The 26,250-nt window shown below is 61.5% G+C and overlaps 1 protein-coding gene across 2 annotated transcripts in view; it reads left to right on the top strand.

Annotated features, from left to right (window-relative positions):
• The first annotated feature begins 417 nt into the window (after positions 1 to 417).
• Positions 418 to 26,250, top strand: part of MTCL2 (microtubule crosslinking factor 2) — a 29,659-nt gene continuing 3,826 nt past the window's right edge. The window contains exons 1-15 of one of the 2 annotated variants that reach the window (XM_063349680.1): positions 418 to 937; positions 9,661 to 9,885; positions 12,284 to 12,442; positions 15,122 to 15,184; positions 18,079 to 19,311; positions 20,319 to 20,438; positions 20,624 to 20,749; positions 21,106 to 21,336; positions 21,512 to 21,619; positions 21,898 to 22,065; positions 23,160 to 23,411; positions 23,586 to 23,657; positions 24,020 to 24,090; positions 24,345 to 25,794; positions 25,890 to 26,031. In XM_063349680.1, the coding sequence (XP_063205750.1) occupies positions 9,688 to 9,885; positions 12,284 to 12,442; positions 15,122 to 15,184; positions 18,079 to 19,311; positions 20,319 to 20,438; positions 20,624 to 20,749; positions 21,106 to 21,336; positions 21,512 to 21,619; positions 21,898 to 22,065; positions 23,160 to 23,411; positions 23,586 to 23,657; positions 24,020 to 24,090; positions 24,345 to 25,794; positions 25,890 to 26,031 (4,393 nt within the window). In that variant the 5' untranslated portion in view covers positions 418 to 937; positions 9,661 to 9,687. The remainder of the gene's footprint in view (positions 938 to 9,660; positions 9,886 to 12,283; positions 12,443 to 15,121; positions 15,185 to 18,078; positions 19,312 to 20,318; positions 20,439 to 20,623; positions 20,750 to 21,105; positions 21,337 to 21,511; positions 21,620 to 21,897; positions 22,066 to 23,159; positions 23,412 to 23,585; positions 23,658 to 24,019; positions 24,091 to 24,344; positions 25,795 to 25,889; positions 26,032 to 26,250) is intronic. The other variant, XM_063349682.1, reaches the window with a different exon arrangement.

Below are 26,250 nucleotides of genomic sequence, written 5' to 3' on the forward strand. Positions count from 1 at the left end.
CGCTGGGCGGGCGGAGGGGTCGCTGTTGCCGCCAGCACGGCCGCCCCCCCGCCTCTCCCACCGCCCCCCCTCATCACCCCCCCCTCCTCCTCCTCCTCCTCAGCCGCCTTTTGTTCGCCGCCCGCGCTCGTCCCCGCCCGGCGGCGGGGCGGGCGGAGCCGGGGCCGCAGCCGCAGCCGCAGCCGGGGCCGAGCCCAGCGCAGCGCAGCGGGACATGGAGGCCGCGCCGGCGGAGCAGGGCCCCCCCGCACCACCGCCGCCGCCGCCGCCGCCACCGCTCCCGGAGAAGAAGAAGAAGCCGCAGCGGGCGCCGTCGCCCGCCCGCCCCAAGGAGGTGCCCGGCTGGTCGCTGGCCAAGAGCCGGCGCGGCGGCGGCGGCGGGGGGCACCCGGGCGCGGCCCCGCGGCTGGCGGCGGGGGGCGCGCACCCGCGGCGGGCGGGGGGCGGCAAGGAGGGGCGGCCGGAGAAGCGGGCGGCGGCGGCGGCGGCCCGGGCCGGCGGGAAGGGGCCGGCGGGGCGCGGAGCGGCCAGGGCGAAGGGGCGGTGTCGCGGGGCAGAGACGGCGGCCAGCGGGGCGAGGCGGCCGGCACCGGGACCGGGAGCGGTCGCCGGGTCGGTGGCGGGGACCAGCCTGACCGACAGCAGCTCGGAGGTGTCGGACTGCAGCGCCTCGGAGGAGGCGAAGCTGCTCTCGCTGGAGCTGGGGCTCAGCGGCAGCGATGGCGAGTCCCCCGGCAGCGCCCCGCCGCCGCCGCCCTCGGCCGGCGAGGCCTCGCCGCTGCCCGAGGAGCCCTCGGCCGCCTCCGTGGCCAGCAGCCGCCTGCAGCTCAGCACCTCCCTCGCCTTCTCCGACCTCACCGAGGAGCTGCTGGACGCCGGCACCGACGGGCTGCTCCGAGAGCTGGAGGACCTGCGCTCCGAGAACGACTATCTCAAGGTGGGCACGGCACCATGGCGCGACATCCCAGGGCACGGCTCGGTGGGGCATGGCATCCCGGGGCATTAGTGTGGCACAGGATGGCATCCCTTGGCATGGGTTAGCAAGGCTCAGCATCCCTGTCCATAGTGTGGTTCAACATCCCTAGGCATGGCATGGCATGGCATGGCACAGCATGGCATCCAAGGGCATTGCTCAGCATGGCACAGCATCCCTGGCCGTAGCATGGCATGGTGTGGCATCCCAGAGCATGAGTCAGCATGGCTTAGCATCCCTCGGCACAACACAGCATCCCAGGGCAAGGGTCAGTGTGGCATTGCATCCCTGGCCATGGCGCAGCATGGCACAGCATCCCTGGGCATTAGGACGACACAGTGTGGCACCCCAGGGCATGGGACACCATGGCTTGGGATCCCTGGGCACAACACAGCATCCCAGGGCATGGTGTGGCACAGCACAGCATGGCTCAGCATCCCTGGGCACAGAATGACGTCCCAGGGCATGGCACAGCATCCCAAAGCATGGCTAAGTGTGGCACAGCATCCCTGTGAATGGCATGGCATGGCATCCCAGGGCATGGCTCAACATGGCAGAGCATCTCTGGGAATGGCATGGCATAGCATCCCAAAGCATGGCAGAGCATCCTTGGGAATGCACAGTATGGCATGGCATCCCAGGGCATGGCTCAGCATGGCACAGTGTCCCTGGGCAGTAGCGTGGCTCAGCATCCCCAGGTCAGGCACGGTACAGTGCAGCATCCCTGGGCATTGCTGGGCACAGCTCAGCGCAGCTCTGCCTGGCTCAGTTGGGCAGCACGGTATGGCATGGCTGGGTGCAGGACTCGGCATCGCTCAGCCCTGCATGGCGTCACTGGATGTGGCCTGGCGTGGTATCACTGGGCTCAGCTTGACGCAGCATGGCATGGCTGGAGATGGCCTGGGATGTTATGGCCAGGCTTGGCTCAGGTCAGCGCAGCATGGCATGGCTGGCCGCAGGGCATGGCTTGCCTAAGCCTGGCATGGCCCAACTCGGCATGTCCCAACTCAGCTTGGCCCAACGTGGCCCAGCTGGGCATGGTCCAGCATGGTGTGGCACATCTGGGCACTGCTTGGCTCAGCATAGCATGGCAGGCTTGGTCACAGGACGTGCATTGGCACAATGTGGGCCAGCTTGGCCTGGCATGACCCAGCTGGGCATGGCCTGCCCTGGCATGGCATGGATGGGTGCAGGTTGGCTCAGCACAGCATGGCCAAGCCTAGCACAGCCCCAGCTTGGCATGGCTAGGCTCAGCACGGCCTGGGCTGGCACAGCTTAGCAAGGCACAGCTCAGCATGGCACAGTTTGGCTCAGGCCAGTTTGGCATCCCAGAACACAGTGTGGCACAACCTGCCCCTGCACGGTTGGGCACAGCTTGGCCCGGCACAGGGTGGGATGCTCCCCGCTGCCCTCCCTGCCTGCCAGACCCTGGGGAGATTTTCCAGCTCGCTTCTTTCCGCCGGTTCCCATTCTCCCTGGGGCTTTTTTCCGGGTGCGCGGTGTGGCTGCTTGTTTCATGGGCACGTGGTGAAGCCAGGACAGATGTGCCGAGCTGTTCTGCCTCTGGTCACACACTGACCCGACGCACCTTGATATGTGCTGCCTGCTGTGGGGTGGGCACAAACACCCCCCAGGTACCACATCCCGGTGGGCTGCAGGCATTTTGAGCTCTCTCCTCTTCTTCAGGGTGGAGCTGTGGATGAGATGCTTGGGCAGTCCCCTGCTGGGGGGTTCAGGGGAAGGTGCCGCATCTCACTGGCTGCTCTTCGGATGTCACAGGTTGGAAATCAGGCCAGCTCTCAACCCCGGGTGCCAAAGTTTGTAAATGCGTTGGGATTATAGCTACGAGGTGGGAGCTAAGCATTGGGTGACGTGCCTGAAGATGCTCAATCAGGCCCTTTGTCCATTAGCAAAGCCCTGGTTCACAGCTGGTGTCCCAACTCCTGCCAGAATTAGCAGCAAGAGCTTAAGGGCTTTGATTTACTGAGAGCTGGAAAAATACAGATGAGGCCTCTCCCGTTCCCAAGAACGTGCATGCGAACGCTGCTGTTCTTGTGGACTCCACGGTTGCTTCCTCCGTTTCCATGTGATCCGTTTTCCTGGCAAGCAGCAGGTGTGCGGGGTGCGAGTATTTTACCCAGCCATGAGGGGTGGCAACTCAAGTCCCCGCCCCAGGTGGGGAAAGCAGAGAGCTGCTGGTGGCGTACAGCACCATGGGGATGCTGGTGGCATCCTCCCTTCTTGGCCATGGTGTCTCCTATGTGCGCTCGCGCCAGCGCGTGCGTCCCTCTGCGTACACCTCCCTGACACGTGCATCCTGCTCGTAACCATGTTTTGGTGTTGTAGCTCACACCTCCTGAAACTTGAGCAGGAGACCGGGGTGGTACCCTGGCTCCAGCTGGGCAGAAGCCGCAGCCAGGTGCCTGCCCGCCCTGTGCTCCAAAAAAAGATGGAAGTTTTTGCCTGGTTTTTCCAGCAAGGAGCGGAAAACTCTGCTGGGCTGCAGCAGGGTGCTGGCTTGTGCTGTCTCTGCTAAAAATTCGGGGATTTGGGGCCTTACGACAAAAATAAAGCCCTAACCCAAGCAATCAGCATCACCCGCCTTGACAGGCAGCCCAGGTCGGTGACCAGTGTGCGGGGACCCTGCAGAGGTGGCCCATGTCCTCGGCAGCTCCCCTCCCCACGGGTATGGATGAAATCACACTTATCAGAGGTGACTTATTTCCTAGGACTCACCCAGATAACTGCAAAGGAATAGTTTTTTTATGTATTCATCGGAGCCGGGTAAAACCTGGTGTGTTTTTAAAGAGAAAGGAGGATTTTGGGGGGCGGGAGGGTTTTGGCGACGTTTTGGCACGGGCCAGGCGTGCGTGGTACTACTACACCCGTGTGATGCACGCTGGGTTTTGGAGCTTCCCAGCAGAGCGCATCGCAGCCCTCTGTAGCGCTGCCAGCTCACGTTGCTGCTTTCCTCGCCTGCCATAATAAAATCTACATATTTAAGCACGTTTCACCCATTTCTCTTTGCAACCTGTATTTTTGCAATGCTCTCCCTTCCTCCTCCTGCTCTGGGCGCAACGGGCTGGTGTCTCCTCTTGCCCCCGCTCTCGGGTGCATCCACCTGCTGTGACACGCCCCCCCCTCCATGAATAGGTTATTTTGAGTGTTTCCCCCCAAAAAGGGCTGTTTCTCGTGCCCAGGTTGGCAGCCCAGGGAGGGAGGCAGTGTCTTGGGTGTCCTTGCCCCGTCTCGCTGTTGCTGAGCCGTGCGATGGCGAGCAGCTCCCGGCCCTGCTCAGCAGGCTGGAAAATGTGAGATGCGATACGGCAGCAGCTGCGGAGGGACGGGCAGACAAAGAGTGGGCACGGGAGAGGGTTTGGAGCAAGGGGAGGGGATGCCTGGGCTCCTCTCCGCGGGGAAGGGACTTAGGCGTAAGGCCGGGAGCGCAGCTCGTCCTGCCCCGTCCTGCTCCCTGCCCTGCTCCAGTCACCCTGTGTCCCTCAGGGTTTGCGTGCGTTTCCCAGCTCTGTGGAGAAACACGTTGGGTGGGTGGGTGGCTTATTTTCCCCGAGGCAGCCAGGGACTGGTGCACGCCACCAGCGAGGGCTCGCTGAGAGCATCCTGCGGAGGCGCCCGGGGCTGCGTGGGGGACCCGGAGGTTGCATTTGGGCAGCCTTTGTTGGCGCTGGGTCCCAGCTCTGCTGCTGCTCAGGTCCTGCTCAGGTCCCCAGGGGTCCCCGTAACAGTGGGCAGAGCCGGGGTGCCCGGTTCTGCCGAGTGTGACCCCACCAGCAGCCACCCTGGAAGGGGCTTTGCAGCCTCTTGCCTTTTCGGATGCTGCGTGACGTGGGTTGGGCTGCAGAGAGCCCCCAGCTGTTTGCCTGTTAATTTATGGGGGCAGGTGTAAAGCTGAGAAATGTTGATTTTTCCCTCGCCGACGTGCTGTGCTCTCTGCCGAGCAGGAGCTGGTGTCCCGGCCAGGGGTAGGGCTCAGCACGCCGGCTGCTGTGCTGAGCTCCAGCGTGACATGGAAGGAAGGATGGTGGATGTTTACTAGCGGAGCTGGGCTAGAGCTGCTGTTAATGCAGCTAAAGAAACCCCTGTGTGTGACACATGGGTGTTCCTTACCCATCCTTCCACCCATTGCACCCCGGCGTGGGCTCGGGGCGAGCTGCATTTTCTGGGATCCCCTTGCTAGCAGGGGACGTGCCTGGGCACCCTGGGCAATTTCCTTTAGAAATCCCTTCTGATTTTATTTTTTCCCCTAGCAAATTCAAGCATAATTCCCTCTTCTGGCTGGTGGGGGCTCAGAGTTAATTGAAAGCTGCCGCTTTTGTGCTGTAATCTCCGAGGAAGCGGGGCTTGTTGCTCCTGGATGTTAATCCCCACCTTTGCAGGGGGGATTGCAGGCTCTCCCCCCGGGGCGTTCCTGCTGCCAGCGTCGCCCCGCACAAAGGTCTCAATACAAAACATCCCGGCACCTTCCACCCTTTCTCCTCTTCTGCATCTTGCCCTGAGGTTTGGGGGTGCGGGTGGAGGGGGGGGATGCGGGCAGGGCTGGGTTCCCCGAAGGGCTGCCTGCCCCCCTCCACGGGCAAGCGGCTGCTGCTTGGCTGCGCCCCAAAAGCCTGGGGCTGCCAAAGCCATAGGCGTATGTGCTGTCGGCAGCACGACAGCCAGCCATGTCGTTATTTGCATGATCCTGTTTTGTATCCGTTGCTGCTTTCTGCTTCTAAGAGATAGCGGAGCCTGCTGAGGAGCTGCGAGCGTTGCGCAGCGCGAGTCCCCTGCTCTGCTCTGAGCTCGCTGCATTCCTGCAGGCGCCTAAGCCAGCGTGAAACTCCCCTTGGACAGGAGATCCGACGATTTAACTCTTCTGCAGCAACCCACGATGGGTCTGATCTGCATTTTGAGGTGTTGTCTGCCATCACCCGAAAGCTCAGCCCCTTCCAGGTCTTGTCCTTCCTGGAGGAGCTGATGTCCTGCAAGCAGGCGTGCGGACATGGCTGTAGCTGTTACCTTCTGCTCTGAAAATGAATGTTTTTTTCTGAACAGGAACCAGGCAGTTTGTACCCCACCTTGCCGCTGAGTTTCCTTAATAATCTCCCCAGGGAGAGCCAGTTTCTCTGAGGTTTGCTCAGAGAAGGTTGGAGGTGTGTATTGTCTCTTGGGTTCCTCCATCGAGCGCAACCCGGCTCCTGCAAACACAAGTGGGGTGATCACTTCTGCACACCGTCGTCCCTCGGGCATTGAAACAAGTCCCTCTGGACTGCAGATCCCCAGCGTCTTTTCCAAGCCAGATGACTTCTGGCCTAAAAAAAAATTGTAACCTTTGCTTCTGCAGAGGTGGGGTGAGCATGGATGCACTGGAGGATGGAGGGGGTGAGCAGCCCATGGGTGCTGGGAGGCTGTGATGCCACGTAGGGGTGGGTGCCTTTTTGTTTATGGGACAAGTGGCTGAGCCTGGCAGCCCTCATGGGCAGTTGTGTTGGAAAGAAGTGATTTATGTCAGTACAAGAAGGATATGGACCTGTTGGAGCGGGGCCAGAGGAGGCCACGGAGATGCTGGGAGGGCTGGAGCCCCTCTGCTGTGAGGACAGGCTGAGAGAGCTGGGGGGGTTCAGCCTGGAGAAGAGAAGGCTCCGGGGAGACCTTAGAGCCCCTTCCAGTCCCTGAAGGGGCTCCAGGAAAGAAGGGGAGGGACTCTGGATCAGGGAGGGGAGCCATAGGATGAGGGGGGATGGTTTTAAACTGAAAGAGGGGAGATGTAGGTGAGATATTAGGAAGAAATTCTTAACTGTGAGCACGGTGAGACATTGGCAAAGGTTCCCCAGAGAAGCTGTGGCTGCCCCATCCCTGGAGGTGTTCAAGGCCAGGTTGTACGGGGCTTGGAGCAGCCTGGTCTGGTGGGAGGTGTCTGTGCCCAGGGCAGGGGGGCTGGAACGAGATGGTCTTTAAGGTCCCTTCCAACCTAAACCATTCTGTGATTCTATGATCTCGTCCTCAGTGTTGTCCACGTCATCTCCATTTCACGCTTTATTTAGCATCGCTTATGGTGCTTCACGCTCTCAACGCCGCCCCTGAATTCGGGATGTTTCTAGGGGGTTCCTCCCTGCTCCTGACTCTGCTCTCACCTTTATCGAAATGGATTTTTTGCTTTGATTTTGGTAAGTTGGGTATCGACACCAGAAAGCGTGCCGAGGCAAAGGGTGAGGCTCGGTGGCTGTCATGGACCCCCAACACCGTCAGGGGACCTCGGTGCACCCCATTGCGCTGCCTGCAGGACCTGCGGGGCTCTTCTACCCCCTGCAGCCCGGTCACGGAGGGGATCAGCTTTGCCATCCTAAGCTCTCTTCCAGTTTGCTGGCACTTTTCTGCTCTCCGATCCTAATCCAGTTATTATGGCTTAGCAGCATGGCTTGCCTCTGAGGGGCAAGCTCGGGGCTGGCTGTGAGTGGGTTTATTGGCGTTACAGGGTGTGGGTGAATTCCTCTGGCCGCTTTCCCAGCCCCCCCAGTGCCAGCCCTGCTTCCAGCCCCCCCCAGCCCCGCTTCCCATGGGAGCACCCTGTGAAGGAGCAGCTCTGGGCTGTGCCACCGGGCTTTGCCCCGGCAGCGGCTCATGCTGGACACGGCCTCCCCCTAAAGTGCTGGTTGCTACAACCCGAGGCGTAAACAAGCAGGAGCTCTTAGCATGGCCAGCCCAGGCTTCCTTCCAGCAAATGTAAGGTTGGGTTGGGTTTTTTCCAAGGTCTCCGCTCCCTGCCCTGCATGGCAAATGGGAGCCAGTATGGTCAGTGCTGGAGCGGGAGGCAGGCAGCCCCCAGTGCCTCTGCAATCGTATTCAAGCCATGATTCACCCAACTTTGGTGGTGAAGGGTTATTTTCCACCACCCCGTTGCAGCGCGCCTGCTCTGCTGCGATGCATAATGCATTTTTCCCCATGACAGCTCCCAGGGAATGGATCCCATAAACCAGCTCCCCGGACTGGTTTGGCTTACGGGGTTTTTGCTGGTGTCCCCAGGTCGGTGGCACTGCCGTGTGGGGTGGGCAGTGCTGGCAGTGGGTTTCCGTCGGGGTTGTCACTCCGGGGTGCATTGCAGGCACACGCAGTTCGTCCCTGGGGGGTTTCACGCCTGATGCCCCTTCATGGGACAGTCTCTGGTTGTCCCTGGAGCAGGCCGGCCGGGTGTCCCTGTAACACCCCGCTGACCATCTCAGTGCCTCGGGGCTGTTTCTGCCCGGCTCTTGTTCTCGAGACCCCCCAGCAAGAAGCAGAGTGGCAGAGGGTGGCAGGATGCTGGTGGCCACGGTGCTGCTGGGCTCTGGCAGCCTGGGCCGGGAGATAATCTGGGATTGTCTAATTGGCGTTCCTTATTTATCACGTAGTGTTTAAAGCCAACAGTGAGCGACTGTGACTTGTCCCTGCAGCTGCCACCCCCCCCTCCTCTCCGGGCTCAGCTTCGCCTTTCGGGGGAATTCTTGCAGCTGGGGCTTTGTCCAGGCCGGGCGAGCGCAGCAGCGAGGGTGCCAGCGCCTGGCAGAGCCGGCGCGGTGCTGCTCTCTCGGGCTGTAGGACACTGTCACGGGCAGTGTGGGGAGCAGCGGGGTCCTGTCCCCCTCTGCCCGGGGTGAATCGGGGCTGTGCGTCCCCGCTGCCTGTGTTGGATCCTCATCTTGTCCCTTCCCGGGCCATGCCGCGGTGCAGGCGGCAGCGTGAGACCTGCACATCTCGAGTTGCATTTGGCAGCGATGGGATGCGTTTAGTGGCAGGGGGTTTTTGGCAGGAAAGCTGATGCTCAATCCCTTCCCAGGTGCAGGCTGGGTGCACCGGGTCTTGCTGAGGAGGAGAACAACTGGTGCAATGGCTGGAGTGTTTGCTTGGAGGATTTGGGTTGAGACCATGTTCACAGGGATGTGAGAACAGCTTTGGGCAGCCCATGTGGAACCGGAGGGGACAATCCTTGAGTATCCTCAGTGGCCACTGGATGGGAAGGTGGCACCAGGGCTGTGGCTGGTGCAAGGGGTCCCACAGCGGTCATGTGCTGCAGACCCGGAGGAAGCTTTGGGTTGGTGCTGGTGCCAGGGGGATGTCACCCCTGGCCCTGCCGTGACAGCGACGTTGCAGCCCCGCAGAGGCTCTGCTGGGCTGGGAGAGGCTCATCATTGTGAGAGCTGATGAAACTGGGAAACAGCGGAAGGGGGACCCAGCCTGGTGGTTGCTGTTTGCTGGCAAAACAAGGGGCAACCTCAGGTCCCTGATGCTGGAGGCATCTTGCTGTTGTCCCCGCGTTGCCTCCCCTGTCCTTGCCTGCCGTCTCCTCCTTCCCTCGCCTGCCTCCCTGACACATCTTTTCCAAAGACGACCTACATTTTTCTTGCCGTGGCTGCCGCCTGTACTGCTTCTGCAGCTCCTCTCCCTCCCCCACCTTCCTCTTTCTTTTACCACAAATATTTATAGGCGCCCATGTTGGCTGTTCCCCCCCACCCAGGGTGGGTGATGGTGCCCTGCTGGCTCCGAGCCCTTTTCCTGCAAGGATGGGGCTTAACCCGAGGGCTTGAAGGTCTGTGAAAACAGCTCATGGGATGGAGAAGGTCAGGGCAGCCACGGTGGGGAGGTGTCTCGGGGGGAAAAGAGGGGAGACCAAGCTGCAGGGTCCACCCTCTCTAACGTGCATCTCCCCACAGGATGAGATCGAGGAGCTGCGCGCTGAGATGCTGGAGATGAGGGACGTCTACATGGAGGAGGATGTCTACCAGCTGCAGGAGCTCCGGCAGCAGCTGGACCAGGCCAGCAAGACCTGCCGCATCCTGCAGTACCGGCTGCGCAAGGCCGAGCGCCGCAGCCTGCGCGTGGCACAGACGGGCCAGGTGGACGGCGAGCTCATCCACAGCCTCGAGCAGGACGTCAAGGTGAGACTAGGAGGGTGACGTCCCCATCCAGGCAGTCCTCAGGTCCCCCAAAGTGGTTTTTGGTGAGATGTGGTCGTAGAATCACAGTATCATAGAATAGTTTGGGTTGGAAGGGACCTTTAAAGGTCCTCTAGTCCAAACCCCTGCCATGAGCAGGGACATCTTCAACTAGATCAGGTTGCTCAGAGCCCCGTCCGACCTGACCTTGAATATTTCCAGGGATGGGGCATCTACGACCTCTCTGGGTAACCTGGGCCAGTGTTACACCAGCCTCATTGTAAAAAATTTCTTCCTTATATCTAGTTTAAAGCCATTACCCCTTGTCCTGTTGCAACAGGCCCTGCTATAAAGTCTGTCCGTATCTTTCCTGGGGCCCCTTAAGGGACTGGAAGGGGCTCTAAGGTCTCCCCGGAGCCTTCTCTTCTCCAGGCTGAACCCCCCCAGCTCTCTCAGCCTGTCCTCACAGCAGAGGGGCTCCAGCCCTCCCAGCATCTCCGTGACCTCCTCTGGCCCCGCTCCAACAGGTCCATGTCCTTCTGCTGTTGGTGGCCCCAGAGCTGGAGGCAGCACTGCAGGGGGGTCTCCCCAGAGCAGAGCAGAGGGGCAGGATCCCCCCCCTCGCCCTGCTGGCCATGCTGCTGGGGGTGCAGCCTGGGACGTGGTTGGCTTTCTGGGCTGTGAGGAAACATTGTTGGCTTGTGTTGAGCTTCTCATCTACCAGTACCCCAAGTTCTCAGCAGAGTTACTCTCAACCCTTCATCCCCCAGCCTGTATTGATACCAGGTGGCTGGTGAGGCACGAGGGGGTGGCAGGGGATGTTGAGATGCAGGGAGCTCCACAGGGTTGTGCCATTTTTGGGTGCAGCCCCTTAATGGGGACATCATGATTTTCCAGTGGTGGCAGTGGTACGAGAAGTGGGGAGCAGCGCTTTTGGGTCACGGGTGGTTTCTTCGTGGGGGCATTTCGTGGGTTCTGTGGGGCAGGGAGGGCCAGCGTTGCCCGAGGATGGGGGTCTTAAAATGCCATATGCGAGGTTCATCCTGTGCAGGCTGGAGCCCAGCCTGGCCATGTGCCCTGGGGTCGAGCCCCCTTATCCTGCAGCGATGGGGGCAGGACGGGGCCACCACCACGGGCTGGAGCAGCAGGAGTGCGCAGGGAGGGAGCAGGGGGACCAGGACCCTGGGGACCTGGGAGCTGCTCCTTTCAGCCATCGGGAAAACCTTGCAGAGCCACGGGCATTGCGGCAGGCAGGCTGGGGCAGGGACAAGGGGATTTCTTTGGGGTGACGTTGCCTCGCCGTCGCCAGCCGCTGGCCCTCAAGGAGCCGTCGGTGCCAGTGAGTGTTTGCCGAGGGCTCTTCTCTGCACCACTGCTGCCAGGAGAGAGGTGCGGTGGCAGCCGGAGACGGCTCGGCGGGGACAGGCGGTAGCTCAAGGAGTAATTTAGTTTTTTGAGCAGAAAACAGCCTGTCCCAGAGTCAAGACATGCCACAAGTGCAGGGCTGCGAACCCGCCTTGGGCTGCCCATCCCTGCTGGGGGCCTGACCCCCTCTCCAAACCACCCAGCAGCCCCCAGCTTGGGGTGCTGCTGCCAAAAATGCCCCCCTCAAGCTTCTTGCTTTCTGGGAAAGAAAGTACAGCCCATCCTCGGGGGCAGCGGGAGCCCGACCCCCTGGCCTGAGCCCCCCCCCCAGCCCTGCAGTGGGGCTTTCTGCTGCCTCCCCAGCGCTGGTACCCTGGGTTTAGCAGGGGGCATGGGGGACTGGGGACAATTTTTCCCTTCCTACAGCTGCAGGAGTGAATGCTTTGTGCTGTTAAGCTCCCTTTATGCCGGGGGCTGCTCCCTTGCAGTGATCTGGAGAGGGGGGCTCCAGGGCTGTGCCCGGGATGGATGGAGGCACCCTTCACCCCGGGGGCAGCTGCTGGTTTTTTTCCGTAACGTGATGCAGCAGCTCGCCTTTCTCCCAACCCACACAGCTGCTGCCTGTGGTGAGCGCCTGCCTGCTCTGGTGCTGCCCGATGGCTTTTCCAGCCTTGTGATGGCTTTTCCAGCCTTATGGGGGCTTTTCCAGCCTTGCGGGGGCTTTTCCAGCCTCGTGGTGTGGAAAAAAAGTATGAAAAGGTGATGAGCATCCTGCAGCATTGTGTTAGGGCTGGAGAAGGCAGGGTTTGGTCAGGGAATGGGGATGTAGGGTAGCCTTGTGGCTAGTGAAGGGGGAACAGTGGTCACAGGACTCGAGGGACACACACAGGGGCCAGGGTGTCACCCAGCACAGTGTCAGCTGCCAAGGGTCTCAGTAGCAGCCTGATGATCTCTGCATGAGGATTGCAGGTGCCCTGCACCCCACGGCCCCATGCACACTGCACCCAGCTTGATGACAGCCCCATTGTGTCCCCAGGTGGCCAAGGACGTCTCCGTGCGGCTCCACAATGAGCTGGAGGTGGTGGAGAAGAAGAGGATCAGGCTGGAGGAGGAGAACGAGGACCTGCGCCAGCGGCTCATCGAGACGGAGCTGGCCAAGCAGGTGGTGCAGAACGAGATGGACAAGCTCCGAGAGGTGAGGAGGACACGGAAGGGGGGACAGGGAGGCGTCCCCAAGGCTCTGCCCGTAGCAGGTGTCCTGGCCTTGCACCACGGGGTCCCCCATCCCTTCTCGCGTCGTTGAAACCCAAACCGTGCTGCAGATGCTTGCGAAACCTGAGCAGCGCTTGCCCTCAGTGAGGGCTTCATCCCACCCTGCGGGCACTGCCTGGCTCTACCCAGTCCCGGGGGGAGCTACGGGACGTACTCCCTGCACTAGAGCCACTTTATGTGTCCTCGGCCACTGGCTCAGCCCTGGGCCATGCCCAGCTCCCCCCGGCCAAAGCTCTGCGTGGTGTGTGGAGTCTGCTGTGTCCCTGGCACAGTGCCCGGTGCTGGCTGTATCCTGACCACATGCTGCTGGTTCAAACTGTGCCGAGCCATGGGCCTGCATGGCAGTAATGTCCCAGTGGTGTCCCAGGGGTGTCTCAGTGGTGCTGTGGAGCCAGGGGGGGTGCATGGTCCTGTCTGTGTCCTGGGAAGCCATGTGCCATGCAGGTACCCACATGGATCCGGGGTGCTCTGTGTCATGCTGGGTTTGGAATCAGCTCCCGGCCAGGAGCGGTGTCATCCTCGGTGACAGGAAAGGCATCCCCGTGACAGTGTGGGCTTGTGATCCATCACAGCTCTTGTAACCCACTTCCCTACTGCCCGGGATGCCTTCGGTCCTCGGGGAGCCTTGGGAGGCGTCGCTGGCGGAGCATCAGGGCAGTGCGTGGGAGGAGATGTGCTGTGGCAGAGCTCTGGCCCTGATCCCATCGAGGACGGGGACACGACACAGGGAGGGCTCTCTCTGTCCCCAGCCGTACTCCCCTGCGTGGCAGGGCAGGGAGCCAGCACACGGCTTGGGATCCCCGGGACCGGCTCCGGTTAATGGCGGGGCCAGGTCCGGGTGAGCCGCAGGACCCGGCTGTGGTCGCACCCATCCCCTCTGCAGCCACCTTCTCACAGGGTGGCACAGAGCAGCGTCACCCTAGAAGGGGTGTCTTGTCCCTCCACTGCGCAGCCTCCGCTAACAGGCGTGAAATGGGTTTCCCTGCAGCCGGGGAACGCGGGCTGAATAACAAATGGCAGCAGCAGGAGCTGGGCTGGAGGACTCTCGCGCTTGAAAAACAGGCAGAGAAAATGGTTGCGTGGTCGGTGTGCAGGGAGAGCTGAGCGCCAGCTGCTGCCTTGCCCTGGCGAAAGAGTGTGGGACAGGATGCGGCCCCTCTCTGCAGCTGCAGGAGCCCAAAGGGGATGCTGCTGCTGGCATGAGACCTGGCACAACTCAGAGCACACTCCCGAACTCCGGATGGCGTGTCCCCAGGCTAGCACAAGGGCATTGGGGTTACTCACTGATTGCACAGCGCTAATTAGACAATGAGTGAGTTAACAGCCCTCCTCCACCTCCTCCCCGCTGCTGGAGGGCGCATAGCGTGGCAGAGCTTGTTAGCAGCCAAGCCAACGTGGAGCAGAGGCTGCGCAGGGCTGGGCTCTCCCCTCAGGGCTGATCGTTTCTCCTTTCCAAGAGGTTTCTCCCGTAATTGGATAATTGTCAGGATGGGCAGATCATCCCCAAAGGCATGTGTGTTTGCCCCTCCAGCTTTACCCCTCCGCGGCATCTCCTGGGGGGGCAGGAGAAAAGTGGGGCTGCTCCAGGTACCCCATGCCAAGCCTGTCACATCGAGCTCAGCTGTGATGGGACTCTGAGGGCACAGTCACCCCAGGGGATGCGCCCAAGGTGGACCGATGACAGCCCACGTCTGACCTGGGGTGCTGTGCTTGGGGCTGTTCGGGGCTGGGCGATGCCCTTTGCCGGCCCCTGTCCCCAGCACGGTGGGGGCGAGGGATGCCGACGTGGCACAGCCAGCCCCCGGGAGAGGCTCTGCAGCAGCAGCTCCAGCGATGGTCGTGGCCTTAATAGGAAAGCCTGGAGCCCGGCACCTTGGCACAGGCAGCAGCTTACATTTCACAGCTGCTTTCTTTGGCTGCTGGGCCTCAGCGCCAGCTTGGAAATAGGTCCAGGGCGGCCGCATGGATCGTCCAGTGCTTATGGGGGGCTGTTTTTAAGGGTTTTCCCCTAGTTCCTTTCCCCACGTAACTGACCCTGCTCTGGGAAGCTGCTTTTTCCCCTCTTCCAGCCTCCCTTGTTGCTCTGTGTTGCCTCCCCATCTGCCAGCTGTCCTCACTAGCCTGGAGATGGTCCCTTGTGTCGCCAGAGACTCCGATGGCAGAATCAGCATCGTCCTGCTGAGGAGCCCTCCCCATGGCTGAGTGACCGGGACATGTCCCTTGCTTGGGGAAGAGGCGATGAAGGAACGTCATCGTCTGCTGCTCTCACACTGGGATGCCCGAGAGCTGTCCCTTGGCTTGGGGATGGATTCCCTGCTCCATCCAGCCCTGAGGGGACCTGACTCAGCCTCTCCATGGCTCATTTCCTGCTCGCTCCTGCTCTCTCACTGCTCACTTGCCTGCAGGGGGAATTTCTGGCCAAACCTCATATGATGCTTGCCAGTCCAGCTCCCCCAAAGCAAAGGGTCTCAGCCCAATGGGGCTCTGGGGTTCACAAGTGGCTGGAGAAATCGGTGTCGATGTCCATCCATGCTGGGTCTGTCCGTCCGTGCCAAGGTGCTGTGCCGCTCCTGTGGGTAACAGCTCTCCCTTCTCTCTGCAGAATTCCCTGAAGAAACGGGGGTCTCGCTCCATCGGGAAAACTGACAAGAAACCATCAGTGCAGGTATTGGTGCCGGCGCGTCTCAGACATGCTACAGTGGCCCGCTGGCACCCAAGTCGTGGTGCCAGCCGGAGACTATGCCTGGCCCAGCAGTAAATGTGGGCATGGCAGCGCCATCCCCTCTCTTGCAGGGCTTTCCTGCCTTTCAGAGACCCTGCATAAGGGAGGGATTGATGTGCTGGGGCCATCCTCATTGTCCTCAGCCGCTCCCTTGTCTCATTTATCAATGGAGCATCAGTGGCCAGCCGGTGGCTTTAACCCTTTCCGTGTGTTGGGACTGCAGCAAGGAGCTGAAGGACTTTGGCTTTTACATTGCAAAGCTGCTTCTGCTCTTCGGTCGCGGCTGTTGCAGCCCGGGTCCCTCCTGCCTGTGCCACCTTGAGAGTGGCCCCGGAGCCCCGTGGGGTTTGGGGGAGCTGAGGGTCCCCGTGGGGAAGGGCTGGAGGCTGAGCTGTCCCTGCCCCATGCCAGGCTGCTGGGGCGGCGCAGAGGAGCGGGGATTTGCCGGCGGCGGCAGCAGCAGGATTTCAGCTGTCACTTGCTGTTGGGCTGAGCCCCTGTGACTCGCTAATGCTGTTACCGGGGCTCGGAGGGGCAGAGCTGCTGTTGCAGGAATAGAAATGCAAGTGTTTTAATACTGGAAAAATCCTCTTTCAAAGGCAAAAGACCTGAAAGGTTTATTCTGGGGGGTAGATCTGCCCCCCCAAAGCCGGGGCAGGGAAGGAGACCCTGTAAAGCCGCTCCTGCCGTGCACTGCTGAGAGCGTCTCATGGTGGGGACACCAAGCACCCCGAGGGTTTCTAGGTGGCCTGTGTCATTGCTGGCACAGCCCACTCTGTGCAGCCACGGGACGGGGATCCCCAGGCCCTCAAGGACTTTCCCCTTCGATCTTTTATTTATCGTCTTCGTTTAACTCCATCCTTGAGAGCCCTTTCAGGCCAGCTGATGGTCCTGCTCCCCGTTTCCCCAGACAGCAGACTGTGGCTGTGCGGCTGGAGCCACCTCCACCACCCCGCTTCCTGAGGCTGAAATACCACCCCTCCTCCACCTCCCCCTGGGGCAGAAAACCCCAGCCCTGGACTGCAGTAAACCCCCTGCCCCGGGTCTGCTTCCCACACCCCTGCAGAGCCAAGACCCCCCAGCCCAGGGGCGTGGGGCTGGATGCAGTCCCAGCTCTGTGGTGGGACCGATGCTCCAGGAAGGAGCCGGTGCTGGAAAACAAACCCCGAGATTCCTCGGGTGCAGTCACCCCTGGACATGACCCTCCCTGATGCTCCCTCTCCTGCGCAGCCATGGCCTGGTGGCCCCGCGGGCACAGATGCTCGTGACTCATCGATGGCTTCCTGGGCCCCTTTCCTGCCTGGCTGCGCCGGGCAAGCATCGGCACTCACCAAAAATGCAGCTGGAGGGGACAGACACAATGCTGAGGTCTGCCCCGCACCCCAGGAGCCCTTGAGGGGGTCTTGGGGACGTGTGTGTCCCTCCAGCGATGCCAAGGGGCAGAGGGACACGTCAGGCTGCTGCTTTTTTTTTTTTTTTTTTTTTTTTTTTTTTCCCCTGGAAAAACAGGAACTGAGGTCATGTCTGCCCCGGCGGGGAGGGCTGCCCGCGCTGGCCCTCCCCTAATCTCCGTGGCTAATTAGGGGGGGGCACAGTTTTAACGCGCCTTAGCGAGGCCGCATCTCTGCGCGCGAGTGTGGAAGAGGAGCAGGGTGGTTCCTGTGGTCACAGTGGGGCGTTTGGGGAATAAAACGGCACCCAAAACTCATGGGAAACCCCCCCCCGCCCATCATCCATGGCCTTGATATGAGCAGCTTGGGAAGTCTGCAGAGTAAATGGGTGTTGTGGGGCTTGAGGGGGGTGAGCATGGGCACGGCTGGGGGGTCAGGAGCACTCAAAGCTGCGGACAGCTTGTTTCTCCCAGCCAAGGAAACAGGGAAGGGGGTGCGTTCAGCCAGGCAGAGGGATGCCGGGGCCAGCAGCCACCCGGCCAAAGGGCTCGGCCACCTCCAGCACCCACCTGGGTCTCCAGCGGGTGTCGCAGGGCGAGGGTGGCAGCCCGGCAGGTCCCCTCATGGCAGTCACCGCGCCAGAGCTCGGAGTACTCAAGTGACCCCACAGCACGGGAAGCTGCGAGCTGGACGTCAGGAAATCCTGGTCCTCTGTCCAAAAAGCTTTCCAGAGCAGAGAAACGGTCTGCCTGGGCAAATAGCCGAGATCCTCACTGCTAAATTAAAAAAAAAAAAAAAAAAAAAAAAAACCCGAAAAAACGTGGAGAAACAGTCCCAAGAAGCAAAGGGGCTTGGGAAGGGGCTTGGGAAGGATGCAGGGGTGTTGCCTGGGTTTTCTGTCCCCTGGCAAGGTGGTGGCAGCAATGACAAGAGCTGGGTGAGGGCTGGGAGGTTTGCAGCCAAAACCGCTGCTTCTCCGCCCCGTGATGGAGCGTTTTGGGCTGAGCGGGAGGAGCAGAGCCCCAGTGGGGGGGGTTGCAGCTGCAGCAAGCGCCAGTTGCTTCAAGGCTTGCCAGCTTTCAGGAGGAAACCTTGTTGGTGGCTTTTATTTTGCTCTGCCGAGTCTGACAGCTTTCCCTCCCCCTCCTCACCGCGGTGGATCGGGCTGTGGCAGGACTGGGCTTGGTCCCTTTGTCCCCAGCGGTGGCTCAATGTCCTTCCTGTGGCCAGAGCCACGGGTCTCCTTGTCCAGGCGTCCTGCCCTGTGTCCGGGCTCTCCCTGAAAGCCTCCAGTATGGATCTCAAAGTCTTTTCCCCTCCATGAACAGGGGCCGCAGCTTCCTTGGGATCACGGGAGTGGGAGGGCGGCATGTCCCCAGGGCTCGCTCGGAGCCACCATTGCCCCTGGGAGGGCTTTTCTAACGCCCGCACCCTCTTGGTCCCCAGGAGGATAGCGCGGACTTGAAGTGCCAGCTGCATTTTGCCAAGGAGGAGTCGGCCTTGATGTGCAAGAAGCTGACTAAGCTGGCCAAGGAGAACGACGGCATGAAGGAGGAGCTGCTGAAGTACCGGTCCCTCTACGGGGACCTCGACAGCTCCCTCTCCGTGGAGGAACTGGCCGACTCTCCCCATTCCCGAGAGGCCGAGTTGAAGGTCCACCTCAAGCTGGTGGAGGAGGAAGCCAACATCCTCAGCCGGAGGATAGTGGAGCTCGAGGTGGAAAACCGCGGGCTGCGGGCAGAGATGGACGACATGAAGGGACAGGGGGACAGAGAGCTGCCGGGGCAGGACACGCGGTTCCTGGCAGGCATTTCTGGCTGTGGGGACGCAGGGGACACTGTGGCAGAGCTGCGGCGGCACCTGCAGTTCGTGGAGGAGGAGGCCGACCTGCTGAGGCGCTCGCTGCTGGAGCTGGAGGACCAGAACAAGCTCCTCCTGAACGAGTTGACCAAGTACAAGTCGGACCACGAGCTGGACGTGACGCTGTCGGAGGACAGCTGCTCAGTGATCAGTGAGCCCTCGCAGGAGGAGTTGGCCACAGCCAAGGTGCAGATCAGTGAGCTGAGTGGCAAGGTGAAGAAGCTGCAGTACGAGAACCGTGTGCTGCTCTCTAACCTCCAGCGCTGCGACCTGGCCTCCTGCCAGACCACCCGGCCCATGCTGGAGACCGACGCTGAGGCCGGCGACTCAGCACAGTGCATCCCCACCACCGGCTGGAGGGACGGGGTGGGCAGCAGCGAAGCCGATGGGCAGGACAGGTTGCCCAGTGGTGGGAAGGTGCCTGATGGTCCCACCAAGCTGCTTAAGGCCAAGGACCTGGAGACCTTGCTGGGCATCCGGGATCAGGCAGCACTTGTCAGCAAAGCGATTGACATCTTGATTTCAGATGCCAACGGTTTCACCTCCGGGCTGAAGGCTTGCTTGGACAACGAGTGCACGGGGGGGCTGCTGGGCGAGGCGGTGGGTAGCGGCGGCGAGAGCCCCAGCGATGCCAAGCTGATGAACGTGCTCCTCATGCGGCTGGGTGTGCTCCAGCAGGACCTGGGCTGCTTCACGAGGAAGGTGGACCACTTCACCAGTGGCCTCAAGGAGCACACGGACTCTTTCCCCTTCTCTGGCCCTGGCAGCCATGACACCACCAAAGAAGGGCTGCAGAAGGAACACGCCTCTGACTTCCAGGTATGGGCATCTTCCCACGCCCCCCACAGCAGCTGCCGCTTTATTTGCCGCCCCGTTTCCTCCTGCTTTAACAGAGCAAACCCCAATCCCCAATGTAACCTCCCTCCAGCCTCTCCAAGAGCAAAACCCAAACTAACACCTCGCTGCATGCCAGTGGCACCGGGGACAAGGTAGGACTCTGCTCCAACAGAGTGTGCCCAGGGTGGGAGGCGGTGGCATCCTGGTGCATCCTGGCATGGGCTGGTTGTGCCGAGGCTGCCCTGCTCATGGCCGGGGGCTCTCAGATGCGATCCCACCTGAGCAGGGGCCAACGTTTCGGCTGCTCTCCCCCAGGCTCAGCCCGACATCCCCAGCTCGGAAGCTCTTTGCTTACTGGGGATGAGCTGGGTGGGAGGGGAGCAGCCTGCAGCCTCCTGAAAGCAGCCCAAATTGCTGGAACCCTCCGTTGTGAGAAGCCTCAGCCCCCAGTGGTACCCAGGCAGGGTAATTTGGAGGGCAAAGGCTCCAGGGCATATCTGCATCCGATGGGGAGCACCTTTGGAGCAGCGGAGAGCAGCTCGTGCCCTGCCGTCCCCCTCCTCTCCAGGGGACCCAGCTCATGCCGGGGGCCAGGGAAGTCAATGGTGGTTGGGGCCACGGGCACAAGCCCCTTTCTGGAGCACACTCGCTTGTTCAGAGTCCTATTTTTCTGCATGTAGTCCCACCAGCCCCAGGTCCCGGTCTCCCCCAGTCACTGCATGGCACCGTAACTGGTGTTTGCACATTTTTTCCCTCTTTCTCTCTTTTTTCCCCTTTCCCCAAACAATCCAGGCCACGTGTCTCCTCATCCTGTGTTTCCTTTTGGTTTCTGCATTGTCTCCCGCCATGGTGATGAAGCTCCTTCTCCTCCTCATCCTTTTTGTTGTCTTGTAGTTCTTTACTGTTTCGGAGACCCATTGTTTTGTTTTCTGGCTTTTTTTTCTTCCCGCTCTTTTGGTTTGTTCTCATTAACTTGCCCACGCATGCAGCAGCCTGATTTTAGGGACGCCGACCCTTACCGCATCCCCCATGCCAAGGACACGGACCCCGCGCATCCCCGGAGCTACAAAACCTGCCGGGCTGAGGAGAACGACTCCTACGCCACCGAGGTAAGACACGGGCAGGGAGCTGTGTCCCCTGGGCCAGTGGGGTTGGGCACAGGGCTGCGGCGATGGGGCTGTCCCTCTTGAGAGCCGGGGACAAGGGAAGATGCAGAGCCCCACTGGGGAGGGACACGGGGAGGTACGGCCAGGTCCAGCCCGCCATCTCCATTCCCTCCCCTGGGCCATTGCAGATGAAGGAGCTGCAGCTGGTGCTGTCAGAGGCCAACGAGAGTCTGCGGGGACTGCAGGAGCAGCTCTCGCAGGAGAGGCAGCTGAGGAAGGACGAGGTGGACAACTTCTCACAGAAGATCTGCCAGGTAAGCAGGCAACCGCCCCGATCCCTGGGATGCGGGTGTCCCCATGCTCGTGGCTGTGCCACCTCCAGCCCCAGGCTGACAACGTGCCTGGGGACCTAGTGTCACCCCGGACCACACACAGCATGTCCCATCTTCAAGGGCCACAGGGGTTGAGCACAATCCTTGCACATGGGCGTGCAGCGACGCAGGGCTTCCACCCATGGCGATGCCTTGGTGGCCCCGCTGTCCCCAGCATGCTGACACAGGGTTGCAGCTCCCCAGGGGTGTTAAATACGGGGCTGGCACCAGACCCTGGGGTGGAGGCACCGCATTGCTGCTGCCAGCCCCTGTCTCAGAGCCCACTTATCTCTCCATAGCTGAAGGAGGACCACCAGAAAGCTCTGCTGCGGCGGGAGTTCGAGCTGCAGAGCCTGAACTTGCAGAGGAGGCTGGAGCAAAAGTTCTGGAGCCAGGAGAAGAACCTGCTGGTGCAGGAGTCACAGCAGTTCAGGCAGAGCTTCCTCTTGCTCTTCATGAAGCTCAAGTGGTTCCTCAAGCGCTGGCGCCAGGGCAAGATGGTGCACAGCGAAGGCGAGGACTTTTTGGAGGTACTGGTCTGAGGGGCTCCCACCTGGGCTGCCATGGAGGGGGCACCATGCTGTTGGGCATCCCCAGAGCTGTCCTTCATGCCTACATGTCCCACCCAGGGCTGCTTAGGTGTCCCACATCCCTGGCTGTGGGCTGTGGGTCCCCTCATCACCACAGCCATGGTGTCTCCCACAGGTGAACAGCATGAAGGAGCTGTACCTGCTGCTGGAGGAGGAGGAGCTCGCCCCACAGCAGCAGGCAGACAACAAGACATGCACCGGGGACCCCTGGACCCCCAACACGGTGAGCGGGGTCCCCAGGAGCCCAGGGGATGGGTGGGATCTCCCCCACTGCAGCTGCATGGCATGGGGTGGACGCTTCTCCCAGGTTGCGTGGTTGGGAGGGGATGCTCCCCACTGGCATGTCACCTCCAGGGATGGTCCCCTGCCCTGGTAGCACCCCCTGTCCCTCACCCAGGGAGTGGGCATGCAGAGAGGGCAACTCCCATGGGGTCCCACCCTGTTTGATCCCCTCTGGCATGGCGCCCCAGCTCCCTCTGCTCACCCCCGATCCCCTGGCAGCCCAACGAGTGCATCAAGACGCTGGCAGACATGAAGGTGACCCTGAAGGAGCTGTGCACGGAGCTGCGGGAGGAGCGGCGCGGTGCCAGCGAGCTGCAGCAGCAGTTCACCAAGGCCAAGGCTGCCTGGGAGATGGAGCGCGCCGAGCTCAAGTGCCACATCGCCCAGGTGGGAGCTCCGCGCACCCCATGGGCTGGGGGAGCTCCCCCTTGCCTGGTGGGGACGTGGGGATGGGGGGCTGCCGGTGCTGTGTGTCAAGCGCTGGCTGTTGGGCAGGGCTGGGAGGCAGGGTGGCACTGTGGGAATCTCAATTAGCAGCCGCTCCAGCAGGCGAGTTTCTATAGCAACGGGGCTGGCACGAAAATGTGACTGTGGAGCAGCAGAGGATGCTTTTTATTCCTCCGCCGGGTTTGTCTGGGGTGGGCAGGATGGTACCGGGGCTCAGCATCCCTCCCCGGGACAGGCAGCTGGGAGCGGCATCAGAGCCCTCCTCTCCTCCCCGGGGTCACAGCATGGGTGGGGGCTCAGCACCCCCACGGATGCTGCAAGAGGGATGTATGGCTGCGGCGAGGGCAGGAGGTTGAGGAAGGGGAGCCTCGGCACTGTGGGAAGCTCCTGCCCACAGAACCAGTCCCATCGGTCCCCCAGCCCTGCCCTCACAGTGATGAGGGTTTTCCGCTCCCTCGCACCGTGCTGGCAGCAGCCCATGGTCGTACATCAGCTCCACTTCCCCGGGGCGGGGTGGTGCCAGCACCTCCCAGGCGGGATTTCTCCAGGCAGAACTCAGTGGTGGTTCCTGATTCGCCTCTGTCCCCCCAAAAAAGAGAGCAGAGCTGCTGCAGTGGCAGCACCCCAGTCTCAGGTGCCTTCCTGACCCCCAGCAGCAGCAGCATCCTTGGGGGCGGCTGTGCCAGCCTCGCAGGAGGTGCTGCCCCTCACCCGGAGCCGGCTCCAGCGGGCAGAGCTACAGGCAGAGCACAGCCGAGCAGGCAGGACATTCAGCCCACGTCCCACTGGGTGACCGTCTGCCGGGCCGTCTGGCATGACATGGCTGCAAGCCAGGGCCGGCTGCAGCTCGGCCGTGCCCGCAGGCGAGCTGTGCTGTGTGACACATGGCCTTGGGGACACATTCATTGCCCAACCTGGGCAGCATGGGAGCTGCACTGGGAACCGGGATGCCCACAGCCTTGCTCCTTTGCTGGGGATGTCCAGCACCACGCTGGAGCCATGGGTCCCCCACAGCCACCAATGTGTCCCCGCAGCTGGAGTCGAAGGCAGGCAAAGGGATCGCAGAGCGCACGCTGCCAGACTGGAAGGTGGCGTTGAAGAGGGAGCGTGAGGAGCACCAGCATCTCCTGGCCGAGTCCTACAGCGCCGTCATGGACCTCACCAAGCAGCTGCAGATCAGCGAGAAGAACTGGAACCAGGAGAAGGTGGAGCTGCTGGCCCGCTTCAAGGAGGAGCAGCAGCAGGCAGAGCAGCAAGCGAAGGACCTGCAGAACAAAATCAACCAGGTATGGTGTCCCCAGTTTGTCAACGTGTCTTCCAGCCTCTGCCGCTTGCCCCCCATGCGTGCCCCCAGAGCGTGTAAACGCTCTGGGGGCACGCATGGGGGGCAAGCGGCAAATGCTTTTGCTTGCCCAGAGGGGCACATGTTGCACACGTTGAGTGACCGGCACGTTCTCCAGTTGCAGAAAGGAACCAACCCGTGGGCATTGAAGCACTCTGAAATGGAGAAGCACGGCAGCAACTGGAAAGAGGTGGGCAAGAGAAGGCGGAGGGCTCTCGGGGTGCTCGTTGGGCTCGGGTCTATGCTAAGGGCTGGATGGGAGGTTGTGTCAACCCCAAATAACACCCCCTTGAAATGAGGTTGCAAGGGGGAGCACCAGGGATTGGGGAGAAGGAGGGGGTGGAGAGTGTGGCTGAACCCCAGGGGCTTATAAAAAGTTGATTTAAAATAGATGTGGGCACAGGGTGCCTTGTGTGACCCTGGGAATGGGATGGGTGCATGGGGGAAGGTGGTAGTTCTGGAGAGGAGCAGGGTGCAGCCCCTGCTCCAGCCCAGTCCGTGTACTTTGGTCTGTGCTTGCTGACACCAGAGCTTTCTTCTGTGTCCTCCTAGGCTCTCAATGAAAAAATCACAGACAAAGAGACAATCTCTGAAGCAGAAGCCAAGGGAACCAACCTCAAAAGGTGAGTGCGTTGGTCCCTTCGTGGTCCCCTGGGCATGGAGGAAGCTGTATGGGGCTGTCCCCGAGCTTGGCAGCCCTAGCAGCTGGGGGGAGATGCAGCCATGGTCCAGGGTTGTCCTGGAGGCCAAGGGCTCCCATGAGGAGCAGGACTGGGTGCCCAGGAAGGTCGTGTTGGAGTGGGAGCAGGGTGCTTCCAGCTGCCTCCCAACCCACTGCCCTGTACCCTTGTGAGCCCTGTCCTCTCTTCTCCCACAGGACCAAGTCTGTTTCCTCCATGTCAGAGTTCGAAAGCTTGCTTGACTGTTCTCCCTACCTCCCTGGAAAGACTGCGCCGGGGCTGGGTGACCATTCCCGGGGCAAAAAGGCATCCGCGGCTGCCCAGCTGTTGCCCAACGGGATCCGGGACAGCACTGGCGTTCCTCCCTCAAACTGTACATATGTGAATATTGAGCAACCTGCCCCTGACAGCCTGGCCAAGGAGAAGCTGGGCATCTCCTCCTGGGACTACTCGCGGGCAAGCAGCCTCTCCGGGCATGATCAATCCCAGAAGCAAATGCAGAGGAGCTACACGGCACCCGACAAGACGGGGATCCGCATCTACTACAGCCCACCGGTGGTGCGGCGGCTGGAGGCACCTCTGGTGCACAACAAGGAAGGGAAGATCATGATTGAACCTGGCTTCTTGTTCACCATGGCCAAGCCGAAGGAGCCGGAGGAATCAGCCAGCGCTGAGAGCACCTACAGTCAGTGGCTGTGCAACTTCTCCAAGCAGCAGCGGGAGCTGCTGGATGGTGGCACGGTGGAGAGCGCGGTGCCGCCGGTGCCCCGCTTCCCCTCATCACTGCACGACCTGGAGATCTCCGGCAACATGAGTGACGACATGAAGGAGATCACCAACTGTGTGCGGCAGGCCATCCGCTCCAGCTCGCTGGAGAGGAAGGTGAAAAGCACCTCCAGCCAGACGGTGGGACTGGCCCACGTGGGGACGCAGACCATCCAGACGGTGAGCGTTGGCCTGCAGACCGACCTGCCGCGTGGCAGCGGCATGCATGGCAAGAGTTGGTCCCCGCGTAGCTCCTCCCTTGTGTCTGTGCGCAGCAAGCAGATCTCCTCCTCCCTGGATAAGGTCCACTCCAGGATCGAGAGGCCATGCTGCTCCCCAAAATATGGCTCTCCAAAGCTCCAGAGGAGGTCTTCCTCCAAGCTGGATGCCTCCAAGGACAGGAGCCTCTGGAATCTGCACCAGAGCAAGCAGAATGGCTCTGCCTGGGCCCGCTCCACCACCACCCGTGACAGCCCCGTCCTCAGCAACATCAATGATGGTTTGTCCAGCTTGTTCAGCGTGGTGGAGCACGCGGGCAGCACCGAGTCCATCTGGAAGCCGGGCTGCTCTGAGAGCAGCCGGGCCAAGCCTGAAGCACCCAAGTACGGCCTCGTGCAGGAGTTCTTCAGGAACGTCTGCGGGCGGGCGCAGAGCCCCACTGCCCCCCCGGAGAAGAAGGAGGCCACCGGGGAGGAGGGCAGCAAGAGAGCTGAGCACCCCAGCCTGGCCACCCACCACCCAGCTGAAAACATCTCCCGTGTCTTGAACAAGAAAGTCCTCAAGCAGAGCAGCTGCGAGGACCCCAAGCCCTCGTCCCCTGGCCAGGGGAGTAAGGACGCAGCCCTGCGGGACCCCGACCTTATCTCGGCCATAGCCAGCGAGGTAATGAGGCAGGGTGCCCCCCGGGGTGTCCCACTATGGCGGGGAACAGGGTGGCCGACCCCTCTAACCCCCCTGTGCCCTGTCTATCTTTGCAGGACATGGCGTGTGACTGCAGCTCCCAGTCCCTCACCTCCTGCTTCGCCCGGCCGTCCCGCTCCACTGTCCGCCATTCCCCCTCCAAGTGCAAACTGCACCCCGCGGACCCCCCCAGGGCGGAGGAGAAGCCGGGGGCCTCGAGTGAGTGAGGGCGGGGGGCCAGGGGACGCAGCGTGCCTGCTACCCACTCTCCTGCTGGAAGAGCACCCGCACTGACGCCCCGCGGGGGCCCCTCTCAGAGGTGGCGCGGGCGCATCTGTCTCCTAACTGTCCCCTCGCCCCTCGGGGACGCTTACGAAGCAGATGTGGAGCCGTTGGTGGAGGCTTCTGGCAGCCCTGGGGTGCACGGGGACATCCCGC

Source organism: Chroicocephalus ridibundus, chromosome 12 (assembly GCF_963924245.1).
Source record: "Chroicocephalus ridibundus chromosome 12, bChrRid1.1, whole genome shotgun sequence".
NCBI lineage: Eukaryota > Metazoa > Chordata > Aves > Charadriiformes > Laridae > Chroicocephalus > Chroicocephalus ridibundus.